The sequence below is a fragment of the Pogonomyrmex barbatus genome, unplaced genomic scaffold (assembly GCF_055798465.1).
Source record: "Pogonomyrmex barbatus isolate J1 unplaced genomic scaffold, ASM5579846v1 scaffold12, whole genome shotgun sequence".
Taxonomy (NCBI): domain Eukaryota; kingdom Metazoa; phylum Arthropoda; class Insecta; order Hymenoptera; family Formicidae; genus Pogonomyrmex; species Pogonomyrmex barbatus.
The window spans coordinates 5,655,666-5,675,310 of NW_028297108.1; the positions used below are offsets into that span (position 1 = coordinate 5,655,666).

General features: G+C 44.6%; 2 protein-coding genes across 3 annotated transcripts in view; one reads left to right on the forward strand and one right to left on the reverse strand.

The window, feature by feature from the left end:
- Nucleotides 1–19,645, forward strand: part of zfh2 (Zn finger homeodomain 2) — a 143,356-nt gene that overhangs the window by 41,021 nt on the left and 82,690 nt on the right. For both annotated transcript variants that reach the window (XM_089071629.1, XM_089071628.1), the window contains exons 2-5: nt 4,841–8,145; nt 12,207–15,085; nt 16,245–18,953; nt 19,098–19,560. In XM_089071629.1, the coding sequence (XP_088927755.1) occupies nt 5,031–8,145; nt 12,207–15,085; nt 16,245–18,953; nt 19,098–19,560 (9,166 nt within the window). In that variant the 5' untranslated portion in view covers nt 4,841–5,030. The remainder of the gene's footprint in view (nt 1–4,840; nt 8,146–12,206; nt 15,086–16,244; nt 18,954–19,097; nt 19,561–19,645) is intronic.
- Nucleotides 1–19,645, reverse strand: part of LOC148937667 (uncharacterized) — a 99,018-nt gene that overhangs the window by 4,902 nt on the left and 74,471 nt on the right. The window lies entirely within an intron of this gene.

Sequence of the window (19,645 nt, forward strand, 5' to 3'; positions counted from 1 at the left end):
CGTCTCGCCGCGCGACGACGACGGCGCGGAGGGGGCGGGGAGGGGGAGGGGGGCGGCGTGATCGGCGCGATCGAAGACACCGCGACACACCGACACGGGGTGCGACTATAATTATTTCGCACCGGCATTTGCATACAAACCACGGAGCGCATACGCATGCGACTCGCGCCCGCGACACCGGCCTGCGTTTCCGCGTGACTTCGTATGCGTCAGCTGAAACGTAGTCGTCGTCCGTGGATAGTTCTTATCAGGCCCGCGTACATTAAGTAGAAAGCCACATCCAGCCGCGTAATAACAATAATAAGAGAAATATGGTCCCGGTTAATTATACCGCGGAGCCGCGGTGCGTCGTTGTACTTGGCGATTGACGCGATCTAATACCCGGTACGGGGGGTCTCCTTCTCTAAACATGTTCTTTCTAAAAAAAATAAAAAGTAAGATAACTGTATACTTTTAAAAATACGTAGCAGCCGCTCGTATCGTAATGCATGTTATAGCGTCGAGATTTGAGAAGCGACAAAAGTACAGAAAGTTCTCCGCTGCAGCTAATTAAGGTGAGATGCAATTTTCAACGATCGCCTCGAGAGAATGCGAATAAAACTTGGAATTGACGGAGGAATCATTCATTCGCGTTATGGATTATCAAAGGAAACGTATCGCGTCTTACGATACAACGAAAACTCTATGTAATATATCCACTTGATAATCAGATTTTCATAATAATTTCAAAGTCATTTCGAGATGCAGTATGTTCTAGTAATGCGTCTGTTTATTCTGACGTGAATGCGCCGTTTTTGGAGCACGCGAAAGTCTGCGGTTTGATTCGCGCGACGTGGAATTTCGACGACTTCCGGTTTCGATATCAGGCCGAACAATGCGTCCCCGACACGTCGTGCCGTGTCGAAATTTGCGAAGAGAGGAAAAAAAAAACAAGAAGAACGAACCGCGCTCTCACTGCCCTATCCCCTCGCCGCCCCTCGAGAGGGACACCCTCTTACCGCGGCACGCAAACTCGTCTGTGTAATAAGCAGGCACGATATTCAATAAATAACGAGACGCGTACGAGATAATTGAGAGGCCATAATTGCGCGCATCTTGCGTATTTCGTGTCGAATAAACGCGGCCGGGTTCGCCATGTGGGCCATGTAGGAACCGCGGATGCCTCCTACCTTCCATTCGAGGGATACAAAGGGACCTTCGAGCGAAACGTCGCGACAAACAAAAGGGCACGGTACGTCGACTCTTCGCGGTCGCTTCTTCGGGGAACGTTTAACTCCCATCATCGGAGCCTCTTCCCTCTGCCGAATCGTCCTCGCTCTCCTCCCTCGTGCCCTCCGCCCTTCTTTCTTCCCGCTGCGTTATGTCATGCGCTTCCCTTTTCCACTATTGAACACTCATCAGCCACCTGTGATCGTCCTCGACTTTCTCCAAAGTTATAATTACGTCAGGCTTCGTGGTGTATCGCTTCGCTGTTACGCTCGTAGATCCATCGATGTTCGTTCTTAACTTGTCTTACTTCACTTCGTTAAATATTTATCGTTTTCAATACCGCCTTTCTATCTCGAAAGATTTATAAACTCTTGAAAGATCATTACTACGTTATCACAATTTAACGAATCAATGTTTGTGTCGAGCAGAATAAAAAAATTTTTTTCGATACATCGACAGAAGATAATTTTCTTACGATAGTTTCTTAATCATAAAAAAGAAGATGGCTAACTTTTATTTGCTCATTAAATTTGTAATTATTTTTAATAAGTCGCAAAGATAAAAATAATGTAATTTCAAAAATACAGCGTGAATCCTGAAGGAATTCATTATAAATAATTTTAATCATCTCATAGATCTCTGGCTTACGTACAAACAGGAATCATGACGAGGCAATATAAGAAAGCAGTCGAAACTTGGCGCTCTACCCTACGGAACGGCCATGAATCGCCGCGTTAGAATAGTCGGGAGACAATTAAGATGCTATCGTTTAATTAGGGCCAGGCCCTGCGAAAACAAAGCCGTTCGACGCCATACGCCTCTAATGTCGACGCGTCGACGCCGCTAGTCGTCCTTCCACTCTTCCTAGCGTTACCGAAATGCGTGATAAATTGGACTAGAAATAGGCGAGCCGAGGCAGGTGATGTCAGATTGGCAGATGTTCTTCGTTTGTCCCGATGCTCTTTGTTACCCCTATTCTTCACCTCGTACCTCGCGCACTCTGAATATGCGATAACGGTATCAATGTCGTTTATACAGATGACATCGAACTGAATCGTCAGATTGTCGCATTAAACAAACACCAACATTTTTCATTCTAAGAAGAACTCGGAAGATCTTGAATTTTTTATTACATCCTAGAAGGCAAGAATTGGAATTAGGATTTTTTTTTTTATCAATTTGCGTAATGCGAACGCAACGCGTTCTTCGCGTCTGCAAAAGCTAAATTTGTATTGGTTTAAAAAAATTATGAAAATATCCATATCGAAGATATGGGCAAAGTTGTGGGCGAACGTTACGCTCGCAGCACTCGTCTGTTACCAGCAGTTACAATATTAAAAGGGGAATCGGATGAAATTGCACTGTTAATTTGTAATTTAGTAATTTCAGTACATTTCGACGATCATTGCCACGTTATATCGCGGCATCGAGTTATAATTATTAGCTTAGAAAGAGTACCGTGTATCGATGTTGATGTCATGAATTACGCGAAGTCCGAGCGGAGTGTTCTCGCTACATATTTACGTGAATGCATTAAAGGTGCATTTTACTTCCCCTCGTTTAGCACCGATCCAGTAGGCTACGCAATTATATTCCTCGACGTGCAAGATTTTGCTTTAATGAGGGCCGTCGTCGAGGCACCCGTTTTATCGGATCGCGAAACGTCTTTCGACGCGAGGCACGTGATTGGGCATCACGCAAGAAGGATTCACCTAGGATTGGCGGTATCGATCGACGATAATCCGAGGGAACGATCGCGGCCGGCGTACCTCACGCATTATAAAAGCGGTATCGTTCGAGAAAGAGATGCCGGGGGATACGGTGACTAGATTATGGCGTTTGCACCGCGGAATTATAACTGTGGCGATGGCGCGGGTCGACGGGGAGAGAGGAGCGGGAGAAGGAGGGGGCGCTCGGAGTGAAGGAGGGAGTCGTGTAATGCCGCGTATACGCGTATGTACCATAATGTCTGGCGATACCGCCCGCGGACAACGGGCGTGAGGAGGGCGATCGGGGCAGAGAGGGAGGGAAAGGGAGAGGGATCGGTTCCAAGCTTCTTCCGCGGGATGAGATGCATTCTCCCTGCCCTCTCTTCCCCTCACCCCCTCCCTCTCTCTCTCTCTCTCTCTCTCTCTCTCTCTCTCTCTCTCTCTCTCTCTCTCTCTATCTGTCTGTCTGTCTCTCTCTCTCTCTCTCTTTCACTCTGCGGATCGTCACGCCGTTCCACACCCCCGTGCACACGCACGCGAGCCAGCGCATAAATCCCGCGTTACACCCACCCGGCTCATCTTTAATCCGTTAGATTCCGTGAATGCTTGCGGCCGGCCTCCTCCTCCTCACGACGTTGATTCGAGACCGCGATTCCGCATAATTGGGATTAGATTATTAGACTCTTGCCTTCGCCCTCGCCTCTCTCGCTCGCGGCAGAAATTCGCATCATCGCGCACGTCTCGATGGAAAACGTGGATTATGCTCCCGTGCGAGCGTGTTATCCCTGCGAGCGGAAATCAAAGCGACCGACGTATCTCGTTTTGGGCGACGCGCAAAGCGCGTCCAATCTTTTTCGCACTCGATTCTCGTTAAGGTCTCTCCCTAATACCGGAATTGCAACACGTGTACGTTCTCATCCGCTTTCGCAGTTTGTAATCTGACGATTTGCCTGATTTGAAATCGGATCTCAACGGTGCGTAAAGAAGTAAGACCGCGTATTGCGGCCTACACGTTGAATTACAAGACTAGAAAATTTTATCTCCAGATTTTTAATTCCGTCGATGTGAGTTTATCAGCAAAAATATTCAAAAATTTTAACATCGGCGATTTTTAAGAAATTAAAATTTTTTTATTGTAAGATTATACTTAATTCAGTGTAACAAATAACGTGAAATAAAATTTAATGTATGCAAAATATATCAAAATTTTTATCTTAATAAAAAGAAAATACTAAAAATAATTCGGTGGGCAAAAAGAGGTGAATGCCAACAATGCTCTATTTCATAGCATACTATGTGTGACGAGAGCAGTTTTTTACATTGATAAAGGAGAGAAAGACATGCGTAAAAAAGATCAAGGTCCTCAATCTGAACGTACAGGCGAGCATTCATAGCGACGATTTGCCGTCAAACTGCCGTTGCGCTCTTTCTCATCTTTCGCTCTCACATTGCTCAGAAACGGAAACATTGATATTTCATCGATAGATAAGCTTGGCCGATCGATCGCAAACACAGCTGGGTTCACTCAGGTAATCCGAATACAACGAGTCGTTGTGTTACCACGACGGTCTCCGCCGTTGGCTTTGTGTACCTAACCGCCGTTTTCTTCGGGCCATCCTCTGCACACGCAGCTTGCTGCAGTTCTGCGTATTTCGCTATCTTTCGGCCGTCCTCGGAAATGTTGACTCTGTTTAACCGGATTAGACGACTGGGCGACTTCTAAACGTCCTGTCTGCGAATTCATTCTTTCACGAACGAGCTAACTAGTTTCATCTGACGGACAGAGCTCGGAATATTTTTAACGTTGAACTGCGTGAAATTTCTCCATTGAAATTGTACGTTTAGACATAAGAAATTTTTTATACAATTATTGTTAATGTTAAACATCAGTCTGAATAATTGATCTTTATTTGCTGTTGCAGGTACGACCTGGGTTTGCGTCGGGGTAGCTAGTAAACCGTCCCTTCGTGGCGAAGAGAAAGATAAAACGGGGAGGCAGTCGGCGAGGAAGCGGGCGAGTCCGCGTGGAAGAAGAAGAAAAGGAAGTCCGGAGAACGTAGGCGCAGGCGCTGTAGGTGATGTGAGGCTGGCGCCCGCCTCACGTCTGGGGTGATGCCCTCCAGTGAGCCTCATCCCCCGTACCACCTTCAGCACCACAACATTCCTCCCTCGCATCTACAGTCAATCGACCGTCAGCTCTTTCAGCAGCTGGTGGCGGTACATCATCAGCAACATCAACAGCGACAGCAGCAACACGGCGGACCCTTCCAAAATTCCACGTACGCGCAACAGAAGCAGGAGATGAGCCCGGAGGAGGAGGGGGGCCGAGGGGGTGGGTCCCCCCCTGCGGCTGGGGCTGCACTTCATCAGCCCCATCACCCCCGCACGGCTAGTCCACCTTCGGGCACGGAACCCTGCACTCGCGACGCGATACCAACACCCACACCTATCGCCGATACCACCACCACGACGACAACTATGACGATGCAGTCACAGAGTCAACAGCAACAGCAACAACAGGGTCCCAGTCCGAGCCCGAGTCCAACAGGCGGCGACGTGGAGAAATTTGACGGTAAAATCGTCTACAACCCGGATGGATCGGCCTATATCATCGAAGGTGAGAGTGAACTCAGCGAAGACGACTCTTTACCCGACGGTTGTATTGTCGATGGGCGCGGTGTATCGGTTCCTCATTCCTTAGTTTACCCACAAATCGCAAACGCGTACTATGTATCGCGGTTGTACGCGCATCAAGCCTATCAACAGCAACAGCAGCAGCAGCAGCAACGTTCGGCCCAACAGCACAATCCCGATTTTCCTATAATGCACAGTTATCGGGTGATCAGTTACAGGAGCGCGGAAGGTAGTAAACAGCCCCCTCCGACACCCACGGCACCGCCGCCGCCTGCCGCGTCGGTACCCGTCAAACCTATCCTAATGTGTTTCATATGCAAGCTCAGCTTTGGGTACGCGAAAAGTTTCGTCGCGCACGCCCAGGGTGAGCATCAACTTACTCTAATGGAGGACGAACGACAGATACTCTCTCACTCAACGGCATCGGCCATTATACAGGCCGTTGGTAGAGGCAAACAGCCGCTCGTCAGTTTCCTAGAACCTGTCACGACCTCGACCTGCGCTCAGGTGTCATCTGTGCAAATACAAGCTCAACAACAGCAACGTAGCGAATCCAACGAACACGAGACAACGCCAACCACAACGAGCACACCGGCGAGCACACCTGGCGTACCTAGTAGTCCCCAACAACAGCAGCAGCAACAGCAGCAGCAGCAACAGCAATCGCAACAGTCGCAACAACAGCAGCGGCCCTCGCCAGGCACTCCCACGACGCCCACGTCACATTCGAATCACCCTCTCACGTACAATCACCAACAGCAACAGCATTGGACTGGCGCGCAAGTGAGCGCTGCGTCCTGGGCCAAGGCACCCGACGCAATGCCTTACAGTTCACCACCGCCGACTTCATCCACCAAAGGCTCTCCGTCTTCGTACGCCGCCCTCACTCAGGCTCCACCGAACTTCCTCACCGGCACAACGATAGGTGTCTGTCCGGAGCATATGCAAGGTAGGCCGAGTGGCGTGGAGTGTTCGAAGTGCGAGCTGATACTGACGAGCAGCCGACTCGCCGGTCCTGGTGGACCACTCGCCGGGATACACAGTCGAAATTCCTGCAAAACCCTAAAATGTCCAAAGTGCAATTGGCACTACAAGTATCAAGAGACTCTGGAGATACACATGAAGGAGAAACACCCTGAAAGTGAGACGTCTTGTTTTTATTGCAATGCTGGCCAGCCGCATCCCAGGTTAGCACGCGGCGAAACGTACACCTGTGGCTACAAACCGTACAGGTGTGAAGTGTGCAATTATTCCACTACGACGAAGGGTAACCTAAGTATACACATGCAAAGCGACAAACATTTGAATAACATGCAAGAACTACAGCAGGGAGGCGGGGGTGGCTCTAGTACGAGCAACCCTTCGTCGTCTCAGGATGCGCCAATGCCGACGCGGAGTCCCCACCATCAGCAAAATCACAGTCCACACCGAGCCACCCAGGGTGGAAATCAGAACAAGCCGAAGCTCTCGTTTCGGTGCGACATATGCAACTATGAGACAAATGTTGCGCGTAATCTTAGGATACATATGACGAGCGAGAAACACACGCACAATTCGATGGTGCTGCATCAGAATATCAAACACATGCAGACATTGTCGGCGTTGTCCCACCATCAACAACAGGCGCAGCACCACCATCAACAACAACAGCAACAGCAACTCGAGCATTTGCTCCACTTGGGCAGTTTGGACAAACCGCAACCCACAGAGGCGGCATTGGCCGACTTAGCTTACAATCAAGCGGTCTTGATGACAATGATGACCGGCGGTCAAATGCCACAGTTTCCGTCAGAACTCATAGGTACCATAGCGAGTGCTGCCGTGGGTAATCTTGGCGGTGACGTCGGACTTTCACCGGACAGCATGGATCCACCACCGGAACCTGCGGACCAGGACCCCAACCACGTATATCAATGTTGCATCTGCAACAACTTTGCGACGGATTCGCTCGAGGCTCTAAGTCACCATCTAGCCGTCGACAGAACGCGAACTCGCGAGGGTGAGATACTCACGGTGCTGAACGCACATTTTATCTGCAAACTTTGTGCTTATAAAACCAATTTGAAAGCGAACTTTCAACTGCACTGCAAAACCGATAAGCATTTACAGCGTTTACAACACATGAATCACGTGAAGGAGGGCGGTCCACGGAACGAATGGAAGTTAAAGTATTTGGCGTCGCCCACGAGCGCCGCGCAATTGCGCTGCCACGCTTGTGACTATTATACCAATAGCGCACATAAACTAGCCCTACATGCCGCCTTGCCGAGGCACGAAACCGCGGCTCTTATACTCCGGCATTTGCTCGACGCGAGCAGCAACGTACAAGCCCCCGGGAAATTGTATCATTGCATGATGTGCGGATTTAGCGCTCGGCACCGATTGCCACTTTTGCAACACGTAAGAACACTGCGGCATCTTCATATGGAACAGATACACCAGATTCACAGGAGAAGTACACTCACGGGAAATGAATCTCCGCACACGGATATCAATGTCATGTTTCAAGTGACGAGCGATCCCGATGTGCCGCCCACGCATCAATCCAGTCCGACCACACCAACGACACCCAACGCTACGAGCACCAACAACGGTGAGTTACAACGGACGCGACAACACTTAACACCCACACAAGTACAAGAAATACTTTCTTTTTCCAGAAATATTAACATCATTTGCATAATGGTTATTAACGCACAAAATAATAACTCAAAGATATTTTATTCATCAGAAACAACACAGATTTTATAGAATACGTTTTATGTTATGTTATTGAGTGATATTCATTAATATGCCACAATTATAATATAAAGAATAATCGATAAATAACAACTTCAATAAATATTAAAAATAAATACTGTATAATACTGTATAAAAAAAATAAATACTGTAAAACTCATGTATTAAGAAAGTTACATAACAGTGCAAAGTATGTCATCGTTCAAACAGCTCGGTTTCTCTGAAAAAGAAAAGAGGCTTCGGTCTGTAATCAGGAATACGTCGCGTTTTTCACTTCCTCGTCATTCAAAAAGTGAACTCCTTTAATCGCCTTTTTTTGCGTGAAACAGCTGTCGCTATACCGAAAGAACATTGTGGTATTTTTTTTTTTTTTTGTCAATCGACCTGCGGTATCCTTTTTTAAACTTGTTATTTGTTAAAAAAAAAACCTTCTATTTTTTTTCTCTTCAATAGTTTAATTTATTTTATAGCTAAACGATAAATTAAATAAAGATATTGCGAGTCGATTATACACGGAATGATATTCGAAAAAGAAAGAAGGAACGTGTCGGGGGTAACTCGGCATTACGAAACGGCAATTCGAATTTCGTGGCGGCAAAAGTAATTCCTTTTATTACAAATTTCTCTTATGTCGGCTCGCGCTCTGCATTAGCAGAGAAAGCTCGCAGGCTACGCCCTTAATGAATTAAGCTGGTCTCATTATTTTATTATCTCACAATTAGCCGGCGATGACGGTAATTTTGGCGTGGCATATGGCCGTGGCGTGTGCCGCCGCCACCACCACGGTGGCGCGCACAATACCCGCGTGTTATTATATATCGGCGGGCTGTACTTACATAAATATACGAGTAGAGAGAAGGCAGGAGAGCGCGAGGTGAAACCAGCAGCACGCGTTGCTCCGTGCGCGTTGCGACGTCGCAACTGACGCCGCGCGTTACGAGTGTGCTTTCGGACAATACGCGCGCGAATGCGACGGTGGTTGTGTCCTCCTTTCATTTTTTTTCTTTTTTTTTCGTTTGCTCCTTTTCTGTTTTTTTTTTCCTCGTCTCTCTCTCTCTCTCTCTCTCTCTCTCTCTCTCTCTCTCTCTCTCTCTCTCCCCTTGTCTCCGTCGCTCCTAACTCTTTCGTAGAAAACCGCCATCGGTAGTTCGATGTCGCCAATCTGTAATTTGGCATATTATCGTTGCAAGACTGGCGTGTGAGAGCATCTGCGACGCGTGCAGACCGCCGACCAGTCTTCCCCTTAGTCTTCATTCTCCTGGACTCCTGGAAAACTTTCTCTCCCCGCGACGACGCTCGCTTGCATAAATCCTTCCGTCCGCGCCGAAAGGAAACGACGTTTAATTGCGGCCGCGTAATTTTCCCCCGCGGAGAATCGATTCGCGGACGCCCGCGATTCTTGGGTCAAGCTTAATCAATATAATGGCACCGCTAAAGAATGTCCACCGCACACAGGCGTACGCAGCCCCGATCGTACGTGACACTGAACGCGAACCTTTCGTTGTGTGGCACTGCCATAGTTTACCGGTAGTATCTATAATTTACTTTCTCCTGTGTGGCGTTTCGAGTTAATGTCTCGGGGAACGAATCGCTGTGAAATGGATGGCTGTCTCGCGCGGTCCTCCGGCTCTGAATACATAATGCCGAAGTTTAATATCGCGCCGGTTGGATGAAGAAGCGGATTTATCATGGCAAATCTCGACGAGCCTAAGAACGTAAATAATCTTTAGTGCGCGATAGTTACGCGATGAATCGTAATTATGAAATTCTCCACGGTATCTGAAAATGCTACAAACAACCCTAATATTTTTCACGTCGCTCCTCGCATCCACACACGTTACTGATTATACTTCACGTGTATCAAAAGTTTTTAATTAGTCGTTTGCCATAATTGAGCTGTACGAATTGATACGTTATGCTGAATAAATATGGATTGGAATATGAGCAACAAACAAACGTAATTTCAAAATGATGACAAAAAATATTATTCAAAAAAATTATTCTAATAAAAAAATTCCTTTTAATTCTAAAAAATTACATAATTAAAAAGAAATAAAAATTAAAAAACATTGTTAAACATATTTTTCCTTTTTTATATATTTATATTTTTTAATTTATATTATTTTATATTGTTTTACAGGTTGTTATTTGTTTTATAGGTTGCAATTTAGACTAAGCTTTAGATTAAGACTTAAAGTATACTTAAAATAACAAAAGATTTCCCTCTTTATACCCTATTTATTTTAATTTGTATTGTTTTACAATGAAATTTTTTTTTAATTTAGCAATCAATACGATTTTGGGTCTCCCACCACACACTAATATACATCACAATTAGTCAATTAAGGCTATCAGGTTTTCATGATAAAGGTGAATTTTTTTTCTTCCTACTTATCAATAACAACAATACAAGAATATTGAAAGTCATTCAAAAACATTCAACAAACAATCAACAACATTTTTGCCCATCGTTACAACAATGAGCGATTACCCCTAACTCCAATTAAATAAAATCAAGATATAAAACAAAGGGTACACTGAATGAAAAAGGTGAAAGAAAGAAGTAACGAGAAGAAAGAAATCAACTGGTGAACAACTCTACATTGACAAAGTGAATTCGAAATAATTTCAATTGCTGCGTTCGGTATTGTAAATTTGAGATATAAGCTACAGATGATGAACACCACTCATATGGCTTTGGAGCAAATAGATAGGTCATAGAGATTAACTCCGAACGATCTTGAGCTGTTATATGAAGAGCAAAATCAGGAAAATAAAATGGATAATGAAATGTTTTTTTATTAATTTTGGTTGAAAAATATTTTTTGATGATAGCGATGATGAAGATAAAAATTTAAACGTTTCTAAATCTCATCAGCACGCAGAAAAAATGGTCCCTTATTTCTCAAATAAGACATTTTAAACGTACTTTTAAATAACATTGTGTACTTTGAGAGAACTGTTTGCAAAAATTCATAACATCGATGGATGGTCGGTATTATATTACCACTTCACTAGAAAAACAGCTGATTTTCGAAACAAAATGATTATTTAATAATCAAAAGTTAAGGCGGTAGTATAAAGAAGGCGGCTATAAAGAGATTATTTAGTATTTAGAAAATAAATAATAAATAATTGAATTTTTCCGATAAACTTTTATAAATTGCCTTAACATTACATATAAAGAGATTTAAGTATCTATAATGGAAAGAAAACTTATCAATTTTATATTAATTGTGCTTATATTTGTAACTTATGTTAATTGTGCAAGAAGTTTGATAAAAAAAAATAGATAAGATAGCTTATAAATATAAGTTAGTAAATTCAAGTTTTAGCACATAAACATAAAGCATCATCTTTCTGAACTCGATCTTTGAATTCGGAGTGGATTCAGGAATCTCCGATTCAGAAATATCAAAGACAGATAATACTAAACCTGGATGACAAGAGCATGATGATCCCACGAGGTGATTTCCCATGATTTTTTAAATAAAAAAATGAACAAATGTCGTCGATTTACAAACCGAACGCAGCTATTATGTGTGTTAATAGAGAGAAGAACATACAAATAATAATTTAATTTAAAGATTCCCATAATATTGTAATATTATATATTTAATATAATATATACATAATATTATATTTTTTTTATATACTAACAATTTTTTTATACTGACAATTTTTTGCAGAAAGGAAACTCTACTCAATATTATAGAAAAAAAAAACATTACAATTAAATATATTTTAATGATATGAAATTTTATTATTTTTTAATTATTTATGTTATGTTTCGATTATAAAATATTTGACTGCCATCATCAGCATGTTTGCATGTTCTTGCATGTTCAAATATTCCAAATGAGTCGTTGTCATACAAATATTCGATAAACAAACTTTTTTTTTATGTCTTTTCAGAACGACGAGAAGAAGGTAGTGATTGCGGTAGTGAAGTGAAACAAGAACCGGACAATGATCCAGAACCGGAAGCGGAACCTGAAAACGACCAAGAAGAAATAACGTGCCTGTATTGTACGTATCAGCCGACGTCGCGGGAAGAATTACGACAGCATCTACAAGTGGCGCACGTTCAAGATTCGGAAGAGAAAACTGAAACGGTAAAGGAAGAACCGACGACAGAATTGTTATGCCCGTTGTGCCAAGATAGCTTCAAGGAACGTCCCGCCCTAGAGAAGCATGTAATGCAAATTCATTCTGTTAACACTGACGGTTTGCAGAGGTTATTATTATTGGTAGATCAAAGCCATTGGCTAAACAATAATCGGAATTCCTCGACGGCTGTAACGACTGCAACAACGTCGCCCACGACTACGACGAAGATCCATCAGGAAGAAGAACTTAATGAACGGGGTGGCAATGATGAAATTGAGGAGATTGTCAGGTGTACCGTGTGTGGCCGAAATTGGCGTTCTATCGAAGAACTTCAGCAACATCACCGGGAAGCTCATCCGACTACCACGCCTGCCTTGGCAGTCAGTGAAAAACACGTCTACAAATATCGATGTATACAGTGTAGTCTCGCGTTTAAAACCTTGGAGAAACTTCAACAACACTCCCAATATCACGCTATCAGAGACGCGACTAAATGCAACAAGTGCGGACGATCTTTTCGCTCAGTTCAGGCGCTTCAGAGACATTTGGAAACTGCCCACGAGCTTCACGAGGATGATTTAGCTCAATATAAGCAGAGTTTAATTCAAGCGCATCCTCTTCTTCAGGTGCTCACAGAAGAAACGTTGAGGAGGCAAGCTTCCCTAGCAGATGAGCAGACTGTGGAAGAAGACACTGGTAGAGGTGACGAGGAAGAAAGCGATGCCAGTGATTCGCCTCCAAAGGGACAACGTGGATTGGAGGATTATCTAAATAGCCAAACGATTGCGGAGGACTCATATCAAGATCCAAGTCGAAAATTCAAATGTCATCGATGCAAGGTGGCTTTCACGCAGCAGAGTTATCTCACCGGGCACAATAAGACCTTGTTGCATCGGAAAGGTGAAAAAATGTCTTATCCCATGGAAAAATATTTAGATCCTAATAGACCATACAAATGTGACGTTTGCAAGGAAAGTTTCACGCAAAAGAACATACTTCTAGTGCATTACAACAGTGTGAGTCATTTGCACAAGTTGAAGCGCGCGATGCAAGAGCAAGGTAACAATAATAACTTGATCGCAGTGGTACCTCCGGCTAGCCCGACCGAATCGCCCGATTCTCAACAAGATCAAGATAAAAAGCCGTACAAATGTAACATTTGTAAAGTCGCTTACTCCCAGGGTAGCACTTTGGACATCCATATGAGAAGCGTTCTTCATCAAACGCGGGCTAGTAAATTACAAGATCTTGCCGCCAGCGGCCAGTTAGATCTCGCTCGACCATTAATCGAACAACCTCCACAGAGTCCGACCAGTCCACCTGTCAACACGAACACAGGCAATACAGGAGGGATGCTCCCCTGTTCGCGCTGCAACACTCTCGTCAATCAGGATCAGCTAGCGGCACATCAACAGATTTGCAATTTTTTGAACAACCCAGCATTGGCATTCTTTCAACAATTAGCTGCGTCGCAACAACTAGCTTCGTCCGCTCCGGCTAAGACACCACCTCCTATGTCTACAACACCAGGACCGCAACAGCATATGCAATCAGCTGCGCAACATTCATCACAGACCACGCAAGATATTCTCTCGCAACCGCGACATAAGACCTCGCAGATGTATAAGCATCTATTGGAGAGCTTTGGTTTCGATCTCGTCATGCAGTTCAATGAGAATCATCAAAGACGGCAACGTAAGGAAGAAGAAGCAGCAGCTGCCCTTCAAGCGCAGCAGGAGCAACAGAAACAGGAACAACAGAAGCAAGCTCTCGCTGCTCAAGCTATGCAAGAAAAAGAGGAAGAAGCCGAAGAGGCTCATACGGATGATGACGTAATACCAGAACTTACGCGCAGTACTTGTCAGCATTGCAATAAAGAATTCAGTAGCGTTTGGGTCCTGAAGGCTCATTGCGAAGAGGTACATCGCGATCTCGTACCGCGCGAATTTCTCGAAAAATACGCACAACAATTCAAGTGTGAGTACGAGAAGAAGAGTGTCGTGGTGACCGCCGCGACGTCTTCGTCAACTACAACGGCGCCGAGAAGCTCTACGCCCGCTGCCGGACAACCTCAAGATCTCAGTTCCGACAAAGAATCGCGTGAAAAGGAGAAAGAAGAGAATACCGAGAGTAAAGAACGTATCAGTCGATCGCCAGAAGCCACGTCTACTACTCCAGCGACAACCCCGGCGTTGAGCAATACTCCAGTTTCAAGTACAGATTCTACGACTCCGACTGTCTTGCCTACCAATCCGCAGCATCATATTTCACAACAATCGCAACAGCAGCAGCAGCAACAACAACAACAATTACAACATCATCACCAACAACAACAGCAGCAGCAGCAACAGCAGCAGCAGCAGCAGCAGCAGCAACAACAACATGCTCAACTTTCATTGGCGCAACAGATGTCTGATATGCAAACTGCTCTAAATGTAATGGCGGCATCGCAATTGCACCAGCAGTTACAACAATATCCAGGATTGATGATGGGAATGATGGGATTACCACTGGGATTGAACGTCCCAGCTTTAGCCGCCATGAATCTCCAGCCGCCTCTAGTGCCCATGATGCTACCACCTCCGCCATATGATGGTGCTGCTACTGGATATCCATCGATTAATCAAGCAGATCTTCTTGCCAAACAACATCTTGCTCTTCAACAACAACAAGCAGCAGCAGCGGTAAATAGAACTCATATAATAAAAGCCATACAAAAGAACATACAGGAAATAAGAATATAATTATAACAAACTGAAAATTAAAATTAGTTTTGCAACTGAAAATTAAGATTAGTTTGTAGAGTTTAAGATTCGAAAGATTAAGTAAGAAGATTCGAAGTTTAAGATTCGAAAAATATTTAAATTTATACATAGAAATGGAAATAAAGATCGTAAAAATTTTTGGAAAAATTTCCCTATCTATTTATTCTTATTTCTATCTCTAATAACTATCAAACATTGGGTAATAATTTAGTTATTTAGTTAATTTTAATTTATAAAATATGAAATTTATTTATATTCTATATTTGATCATTTTAGATGATCTAATGTTTAAAAATTGACATTTTATTTTAATAAAAATAAAAAGTGCCTTTTATAAAATATTTTTTTTTTAAATTAATTTAAGTTATTTTAATTTAAATATGATCTTTAACTAAAATTAGTTTTTTATTGCATGCAACTGTTGAAATAATTTTCTTAGTCATTAACTTTAATTTAATTTACAAAAAAAAATCTTAACTCGGACTTAATTTAACTTTATTCACTTTACTTTCTTTGTGAATAAATAATGAAATGATAATGAATAAATAATGAAAGGATAATTAATTTTTAGAGATTGATTTTACTTCTTTAAAATGGATTCGAGGAAAAAGTAATAATTAAGTAATTAAGTAAAGAAAAATATCGTATTATGGTATATATTATATATCAAATATTATATATCAAGATTCTTTATCTCAAAAATTTTATAATTTTTCAAATTTCCAAGTTCAAAATATTCCCTTATAATTAATTTAGTTTATCTTCTGTTTATCATGATTATATTTATAGAAATACAGTTGCAAAGTGCGTCGCAATAGCGCTTTTCTTATTTCATTTAAAAAAAAATCTAAATATTACGTGCTGTCTTTCTGGTACGATTTTTTATGTATATATTTCATAAGAATAACTTAAATTAAGAGTAACTTTAGTAATAAAAAATTTACAAATGTTTGCAAGTTGTGAGTATATTATACTATGCTATTACGATGCGTTACGATAGAATAAGCGCAATCGCGTAATAGTTAAAGCATACAAATAGTTAAAGATAGAAAAACGAGTACTTTTTTGATACTTTTAGGCAAATGCAGCTGCATCGCAGAAACGAGCACGTACTCGTATCACTGACGAACAGCTAAAAATATTGCGAGCACACTTCGATATTAATAATTCTCCGGGTGAAGAACAAATCCTAGAAATGGCTACACAGAGTGGTTTGCCTCCTAAAGTCATAAAGCATTGGTTCCGAAACACCTTATTTAAAGAACGTCAGCGTAACAAAGATAGTCCTTACAATTTCAATAATCCGCCGAGTACCACTCTGAACCTTGAAGAATACGAAAAAACCGGTGAAGCGAAGGTAACCCCGTTAAATTCAAGCGTATCGGGTAGCAGTTCCTCTGACGATAAAAGCCCGAATAAGCAATCGACGCCCCCGCCGTCTATGCAAAACACCAGCGTGCAACCTACCGAGATTAAGCAGGAGGTTGTCGAGCAATCGCAGAGTCAACAGCAACAGCAAGCTGCTCAACATCAAGAAGAGCAGCAGCATCACTCGCCTGGTAGTTCAAGTGGCCAGCAGTCCCGACCGCATTCGCCCGCGCTTAGCATGAGTTCGGTATTCTCCATTCATCACGATATTTCGTCCCATCCTCCATCGACCACGAATGCACCGAGCGCTCCGATGTTGCCACCGAAATTGGCATCCCAGAACTTTGCCAGTCCTACTCCGGGAGCGGGTGGGGTAGTACCGAGCGCGATCGCCGCAATGGCGCTTACACCGCAGAGATCTCTGAGCCCGGGTCGTGGACCGACCGATTATTTCGGTGGTAATAGTAACGGTAGCAATACTTCCGGTGGGAGTTCCGGTAAACGCGCTAATCGCACAAGATTCACCGACTATCAGATAAAAGTCCTCCAAGAATTCTTCGAAAACAACGCGTATCCGAAAGATGACGATTTAGAGTATCTGAGCAAACTTCTCGGATTGAGTCCGCGCGTGATCGTAGTGTGGTTTCAAAATGCTCGGCAAAAGGCACGCAAGGTTTACGAAAATCAACCTGCTGCCGAGCCTGTAACAACGGGTGGGCGCGAGAACGACGACGGTTCCGGTAGATTTCAGAGAACGCCAGGCTTGAACTACCAATGCAAAAAGTGCCTCCTTGTATTTCAGAGATATTATGAGCTTATACGCCATCAGAAGACTCACTGTTTCAAGGAGGAAGATGCCAAAAGGAGCGCGCAGGCGCAAGCTGCGGCGGCTCAGGTTGCCGCGGTTCTGAGCTCCGAGGACAGTAATAGCAGTTCTACTACCACTACAAACAATACGGTAGCCAATAATCCAACGACTGTGCCGGCACCCACCGAACAGTTGCAGCAACCACTGGGCACAGCCACATCTCCTCATCAACATCAACAGCAGTCCCTGTCTCAGACGCATCAATCACAGTCGCAGTCGCAGTCACAACAGCAACAGCAACAATCGCAAACGGAATCGAAGGAATGTAGTTTCCAATGCGACAAGTGCAATCTGATGTTCGGACGATTCGAGCTCTGGCGCGAGCATCAGTTAATACATATCATGAACCCGACCCTATTTCCTTCAGCGTATCCTCCTGATTCACCTTTTGGTATCTTGCAACAACAAGCGCTCAACGCCACTCCTGGTGTTGCACCGGATTCAATCATCAGCATGATACAGAAAAGGAAATATGAGGATCTTGAGGAAGGGACAGGTAGCGATAACCGCTCGAATTCAGAACACAACGAGCAGCCCAAGGACAAGCGTTTGCGAACCACGATACTCCCGGAACAGTTAGATTATCTCTATCAGAAATACCAAATCGAATCTAATCCATCGCGAAAGATGCTGGAGACGATCGCTCGCGAGGTAGGTTTAAAGAAGCGTGTAGTACAAGTCTGGTTTCAAAATACACGCGCCCGTGAGCGCAAGGGTCAATTCCGTGCCCACAGTCAAGTGATTAACAAGCGCTGTCCGTTCTGTCCAGCGTTATTCAAAGTCAAGTCCGCTCTGGAATCTCATCTCAGCAGTAAACACGCGGACCAAGTGGCACGTGGCGAGGTGAACATCGACAACATCCCGGACGAAGAGCTTTCGATGGAGTCCGTTCCATCTAATTCTAGCACTCCTCACATGATGCCACCATTATTTCCGCCCCTAAACAACAGCGATATGGAGATGTCTTTGAAGAATTTGAAGTATTACGAAGATGTGAAACGATACTTTAGCGAGTTGGCGCATGCCAGTAACGGAAAACAAGAAACGACGAATCATCAGGCCAGCGGCAATAGCGGCGAGTCGCCATTAGATCTGAGCAAACCGGTCGATCTTAGCCGACCAATGAAACTGAGTCTAGGCAGTTTCGGCAATCTTCTCGAGGAGCAACATGGCGCTCATTTCCGCGGCGGTAGCGACTGCGGTCCTCTAACTGACTTATCCGAACGTAGCATCTGTGACGACGACAGCATGAGCGAGACAACCGAGTTTCTGGACGACGAAAGCGGACCGGCGAGTCCGGCCTCGAGCACGCAAAGCTCGAGGCAAGGACCCGCCAGCGGAAATACGGGAAATACCCCCGGAACACCAGTGACCAGTGGACAGTCCGGTAGCAATACCCCCGGACAATCTGGGGGCAAACGATATCGCACTCAGATGTCGGCTACTCAGGTGAAGGTGATGAAGTCACTCTTCTCGGACTACAAGACTCCGACGATGGCCGAATGCGAGATGCTCGGCCGTGAGATCGGCCTGCCGAAGCGCGTGGTCCAGGTGAGCATCGATAGTCCTCGCGCGAGCCCGACCCCGAGCTCGTAGTAACCAAATTAAAATATCTACAAGAAGACTATTATTCTGGACGCGCGTGCGTCCAGTCCACGATTCGAGCTTACGAAGACTAATGGAGACGAGTTGCAGGTGTGGTTCCAGAACGCCCGCGCTAAGGAGAAGAAGGCTAGATTGGCGGCCGGTTTGCCGGCCGAAGGCTCAGCCGTTCAACCGCATCGCGGCCCGACCGGACCAGACGAGTGCAGACTATGCTCTGTGCGTTACTCGGCCAAGACACCGCTGCAGGAGCACGTATTCTCGCGGCGGCATATCGACTCGGTGCGCGTCGCCGTCGAGGAGGGCAGTCTGGTGCCACCGACTCCCGGGGCACCGATCGTGCCCGGCGGCAGCGGGGCTGTCGGCGTGCCCGGTATTGGTAACTCGCCGATAGTGACCGCAGCCAGTCAACAAGTCAATCAGCAGCAACAGCAACAGCAATCGGACGAGAATATGATGTACGGATCCGTGTTCCTCCATCCCACGGCAATGTTCCAGTCACAGCAACAACAGCATCCCGCTGCCACTGCGGCCAGCGCAGCTAACACTACGGCCGGTGAGTGTCTAGCTGACTTGAATGACTAAACGATTGTACGACTGTCGATTCGAAATTCGTACTGATTTAACAGACCTCTGCCATA